A 5,855-nucleotide genomic window follows, 5' to 3' on the forward strand; every position below is an offset into this window, starting at 1 on the left:
TTGGTGACAACTCTAAAAATGTTCACTCAAATAATACCTGAAAATTTAGAACCGAAAAATGTATGTATAGTGTCATTTTCTGATAACTTATCATATACAATCAGGGATTCAGGGCTACATTGCAATCACCTATATAATACACATTATTTCAAAGAATTCTGGCCATTATCTGTAAACATGCTGTGTCCATATTATTTTGCAACTGTATTGTCACCTTGGACCTGAGAGTTCCATGGCTTGGACAAGCAATGAAGAGTCGTCAGTAAGATCAGAATATCTTTCAGAGGAGGAGAATTCGTTGGCTCTGCATCTTGTTGTCTCGGCTTTTTGAGAAGCTTCCCATTTTTCTGCAAGCCCATCTCCCTCCAGCATCCGTACCACTTCAGACATTTTCGGTCTGTGGCTTGGAAGGTATTGTGTGCATAATAATGCTACATGCACCGTTTCTTCTAGCTCTATTCGATCATAGTTGTTTTTAAGGTCTTTATCTACTAGCATGTCAAGTTTCTTTTCTTGATGAATTTTCTTCACCTGCTCAGAATCATTGCATGTCATTAGGGATATTTAGTTGTAGAAGGCTTAGTGGCAAGAGATGTGTCTATGAACAAATACTGAAGCAAAATATAAGAGGGAAAATTTGCACTTTTACTAGATGAAATGTACATTAAAGGTTGTTTACTGCATGAAAAATATAATTGCTTTTCTGTGCTTACCCAATCAAGCATGGCTCCTTTCTGATTAGCTGCTTTGCCAAATTCCAGAGCCCTTTGACCAGTTATCAGCTCCAGCAGCAGAATCCCAAACCCAAAAACATCCGTCTTTTCTGAAGATTGACCTGTGGATAGATACTCGGGAGCTATGTGCCCTACTGTCCCACGAACTGCTGTTGTAACATGTGAATCTCGATGATCAAGAAGCTTTGCCAATCCAAAATCACCGACCACTGCCTCACAGTAATCATCAAGCAGGATATTTGCTGCCTTCACATCTCTGTGAATTATCTTCGGATCACATTGCTCATGCAGGTATAACAAACCTCTAGCTGCTCCTAATGCTATTCTTTTCCTAGTACTCCAATCCAAAGATGGTTTGGCTACAATATTAATCGGAAAAATGATTATATAAGTACATTATATATCATCCTGATAATGATTTTAGTGTAGGATTTGACTAATCTTTACCTTTGAGACGTGAAGCAACGCTTCCATTGGACATGAACGGATAAACCAGAAGTCTTTCGGTTGAAGTGATGCAGAATCCGTAAAGTCGAAGGAGGTTTCTATGAACTGCTAGACTGATCATTTCGATCTCAGTCTGGAATTGAATCTCCCCACCGACGTTATTCGCATCTTTGAGCCTTTTTACTGCTACAAGCGTTCCATCGTGAAGATAACCTTTGTATACGTTTCCGAAACCACCTTTTCCAATGATGTTCTTACTGCAAAAATTATGAGTGGCAATCTGAAGTTCTCTGAACTGAAATCTTCTCAAGTTTCCTAGGCAAAGTTCTTCGCGGTGTTGTTCTGAAATACAAAGAAACAGAGTATGTTTAGGATAACAAATTGGGTACGTAGCTGCTAGAAGTTTTGATTTGTGAATGGTCATGCAGTATTCACCATTAACGTCAAAAAATATCTGCTTGTTGTGCTTATGTCTCCACCATAGCAGGAATCCAAATCCAAGAATCAGTAAGCAGATGCATCCGAGGCTCGTCCCAAATGCTAAGGCTAGTCTGTGTCTATTTGGCCTTCCCGCTGGCTGAGGATCTTTAAGATTAAACATAACATGTGACATTTGTTTCACAGGATTTAACATGGACATGCAGAAAAATCTTTAATGGACCAGAGTCAAATAAAATCAAAGGCTTCGTTACTATTATTTGTGGCACATCAACATCTAAGATTTAGTACAACTCTTGACATGCATTTAGAATAAAATTTGATAAACTATAATTGGCAAATAAATATGTCTGTTGAACGTATCAGAACATGTGATGAGTAGCCAGTAGGTTGTCGAAGGCGATTGCCCCTTCGAAAAAGCATATCTTTTTTGACCAAAATACCAAAAGAATTGCACCTGAATGAATTTGAAACAATACCAAATTGTTTTCTTGCATTTAGAGGTGCAAATGAGAAGATATACAAGTGAATAAGTTGTTAAATTTATAGGTAGCTCGGGATTCTTACTTCGTGAATTATTTTTCGAGAAAGACGGAGACATTGGTATAGTTCCATTGCATTCCGGCTCTTTGCCTGTTGCACATATCATCGGATTTCCTAAAACACTGTCAATACCCAAATCAAAACATGTAAATGGGCTACCATAATTTTATTTATGATGATTTGGAAACTTCTATTGTCCAGGAAAAAAAAAAGAATTATATGAAGGTTGTCTGCGCTCGTAGCAGCATCTGAAAAAAGATGTAGGGACACTGAGGAAGTGATACGGAAGTACACCAAATTTTGAGAAACTTACTTGAGTGTTTTAGCAAGAAGTGTTGGCACTGGACCACTCAAATTATTTAAAGACAAGTCCCTGAATTATGAATTGAAACAGTGTAGATTATCAGATAAAGAATCTTGGGGTAATAAAAACTGATCATGATAAAAAAGAGCTAGAAAATTTACAAAAATGTCAGCTGTGTCAAGTTCCCCAAAGCTAAAGGAATAGCTCCACTGAGATTATTATTGTTCAATCTCCTGTTTTCAAAAGAATAAACCGAGATAAATTAGGCCGATGCCCCTAAAATTTAAGCATAAATATATCTTAGAAAAACGGCTATATTGAGTTGTCTCACTATTCCGAGTGAACTTCAGGGGTGTTGATTTGATGATGTACTCAACATTATAACAGTAAACGATTTCGAAGATGGTACATATTTTTCATCTTACAAGGATTTTTTTAAGTCCTTACAGGTATTGAAGTTTTTTCAGTTGAGATAATGAAGACGGAATTTCTCCTGTGAGCAAGTTATCCGAAAGATCGAGTTCTTGAAGTTTTGGTAGCCTTCCTAGTTCAAGGGGGATTGGCCCTGATATATTATTATCCTGCAACAATCTGCAAAAGCAAGTTAAATAAAACCAGCACTTACTATAAACTAGAACCAATCTTCTGAGTTGTATTCGATACAGAGGATTTGAATGAATTCGAGATATACCAGTTTTGGGGTACTTACACTTTGGTAAGGTGTGTCAAATTTCCAATACTACGCGAAATGGTGCCGGATAAATTTTGGCTTGGGATTGATCTGATAAATTAATATTCCAGATGTTTCAGACAAAAGACATGATTTCGTGGAAAGTGATGTGACTAAATTCGATCGGGCTTACAAGGAAATTACTAGACTTTCATGTGAACATCCAACTATAGTCCAGCCACAAGGATCAACAGCATTCTCATCAAAGTTTAGGACTCCATGAGGATCAATCAATGATTTCTTGATGTCCATCAAAGCTTGCACTGTAAAATGTTTTCAAAGGGAAACATTTTTTTCAATATACTGTCAAGTTCTTCAATAACATTTCAATTATTTCTTGAAGAATAACATAAGTTTTTTACCCCTCACGTACTTGAACATAAGAAACTAACTATCATAGTGCCAAACTAATCAGTAGGCAACATGGATGAAATTTGCATGAGTTTCAAATTCAATGGGACGCCTTCTCAGTCAAAAAGAAGAATTTACACTACTTTACCTTCGAAATTCACGCCATTCGGAGTAAGCAAAGCAGTGGCACAAGCCCAGAAACTGAGTAAAACCACACTCAACAAAGCATCCTTCCCTCTTATTACCTCCATCGAATCAGATGTTCAAGAAATCAGCAAACTAAATGGTTTTAGCCAACTGTAATAAGCTAGTGAAAGTTGGTTTCTCTTGTTTCAACTAATCTTCTTCTAAAACTGGAAACTCATGCATATCACATGAAAACAGTACATTTTCTGATGCATTTAGCCATACAAGAAGTACTGCACAGGCTAAAGTAAAAAAAATACACAAGTTTTTGTAGTAAAAGTGAGGGGTAACATGTTGCCACTTGTCTACCAAAGCAGAAGAAAAGAATATTTTTAAATCAAGATTTTAAAATTTGCCCAATCTTGATATATTCAAAAGGTGATGGGGAAAAAAGGAAAAATTCCTTCAATCATGCTTGTGTTTAGAGATTTGTGTCACTGGCTTCTTTTATCCTTTTGATTTTTCATATCATAGAATTTTAAAATGGAATGGGATCTATTTGCTAACTGTGAAGCACTATGAACTTACATACATACATACATACATATATAGATACATGCATACATACATATATATATATACATACATATATATATACATACATATATATATANGTTCATTACACACAAAATAAGAAAAGATATGAATAATTTGTCGACATGCTTATTGGGATTTGCTTTGGATTTTCCCAAGTTTCATTAGATATGTCGGTATCTATACATTCTGTGTGTTTTCACCTGCAACAAATTTGAGTAATTAAAGTATTAATAATAATAAACATTTAATTATAAATAAAAAAATTAATTAAATACAAGTCGTACGAGTATTATTTTTGCAAAAAAAATTATATGTATTTTTCTAACATATCAAATCATCTCTGTTTTGGAATAGTAAATGTTTATTTGGCCTTACTTTTTAACCGAACAATGATTTAATGGTGTTAACATAACTTTTGATAGAGCAAATCTTTTGTGAGAAAGTCTCACGAATCTTTGTCTGTGAAACGGGTCAATCTTACCGATATTCACAATAAAAAGTAATACTCTTAGCATAAAAAGTAATAATTTTTAATTGATGACCCAAATAAGAGATCCGTCTCACAAAATACGACCTGTGAGACTGTCTCACACAAATTTTTGTCTTTTAGAAAAATGATTTTATTTACTATAGAATATTTATTTTCCAAAGAAAGAAATTAATAGATCTCTTTCCTTAGTAAAATCTCATAAAAATTTAATAATTCAAAAATATGGAGGACGAATCTAGGGAGCCCACATAGTGGATTTATTGAAATGTGTCCAAGACAATCCATCCATTGTATTTTTATAAAAATAAAATAAAATTTTAATTTTCGAATTTGAATTGCACATAAGCTGAAAATAACTTATTTTTAAGTTCTGAATCAGATCAAAAAAAAAAATTTTGTTTTATATATATGTATATAAATTTAATTTTAATATATATAATTAACAAGTTATTGAGGACAATTAGCTGAAGGGAATTTAAACTCGAGATGATAAAAGACAATACTATAAATTGATTGTGTTAATTAATTTTACATTAAAGTTTTATTCCACGCGCAACATAATCTTGTACACTAGAATATTTATATTGTTTACTGTTAACTGATATCAGCAATTTAGGTTATGTTGGATCGGATCGGATCGAATGATTTGGATTTGAAAAAATATTTAAAAAAATGATTTGAAATTATTTCATGTTCATGAGATAAATTTGAAATCTATCATAATGACTCAAAATACAACTATTTGATATTTGAAATTCTTTCATATTGAGATAGATTTTAAAAAATAATTAGTAAAAAATTTAAAATTTATTATCAAATGAATTTACTCTGATAAATTAATAAATTTGAAATTTTAACTTAAAAATCATCGGGGAAGACAATAAAAACATTTAACCAAATAATAATGTGTGTGAGTGGAGATCATCATTCGTTGACCTGTGTCAAACGTTCGTTTGGGATCATTGCAATCATACCTTCCAAGCAAATAATAGATAATTCATCTTCAATTATGCAGTACCATATGCGATTGCAACAGACAATTTTAAGTTAGGAGTAGATGTAGTGTGAGACGGTCTCATAAATTTTTATCTATAA

General features: G+C 33.4%; 1 protein-coding gene across 1 annotated transcript; it reads right to left on the reverse strand.

Moving 5' to 3' along the window:
* On the reverse strand, positions 1–4,190 carry LOC140980973 (protein NSP-INTERACTING KINASE 2-like). Its single transcript, XM_073447142.1, has 11 exons — positions 3,696–4,190; positions 3,330–3,459; positions 3,176–3,247; positions 2,914–3,057; positions 2,628–2,699; positions 2,476–2,535; positions 2,187–2,284; positions 1,617–1,766; positions 1,182–1,523; positions 714–1,093; positions 1–531 (listed from the first exon to the last, which is right to left on the reverse strand). The coding sequence occupies exons 1-11, from the start codon at positions 3,796–3,798 to the stop codon at positions 211–213; spliced, it is 1,872 nt and encodes a 623-aa protein (XP_073303243.1). The 5' UTR covers positions 3,799–4,190; the 3' UTR covers positions 1–210.
* Positions 4,191–5,855: the final 1,665 nt, after the last annotated feature.

Source organism: Primulina huaijiensis, chromosome 7 (assembly GCF_012295235.1).
Source record: "Primulina huaijiensis isolate GDHJ02 chromosome 7, ASM1229523v2, whole genome shotgun sequence".
In the NCBI taxonomy this organism is placed as follows: Eukaryota; Viridiplantae; Streptophyta; class Magnoliopsida; order Lamiales; family Gesneriaceae; genus Primulina; species Primulina huaijiensis.

Excerpts from the sequence above, each read along its gene's own strand:
- LOC140980973 (XM_073447142.1), bottom strand. The coding sequence starts at position 3,798 with ATGGAGGTAATAAGAGGGAAGGATGCTTTGTTGAGTGTGGTTTTACTC. Across the intron at positions 2,700-2,913 it reads CTGAAAAAACTTCAATACCT|GAGATTGAACAATAATAATC; the intron begins GTAAGGACTTAA and ends TTTTGAAAACAG. Across the intron at positions 532-713 it reads AAGGAGCCATGCTTGATTGG|GTGAAGAAAATTCATCAAGA; the intron begins GTAAGCACAGAA and ends GATTCTGAGCAG.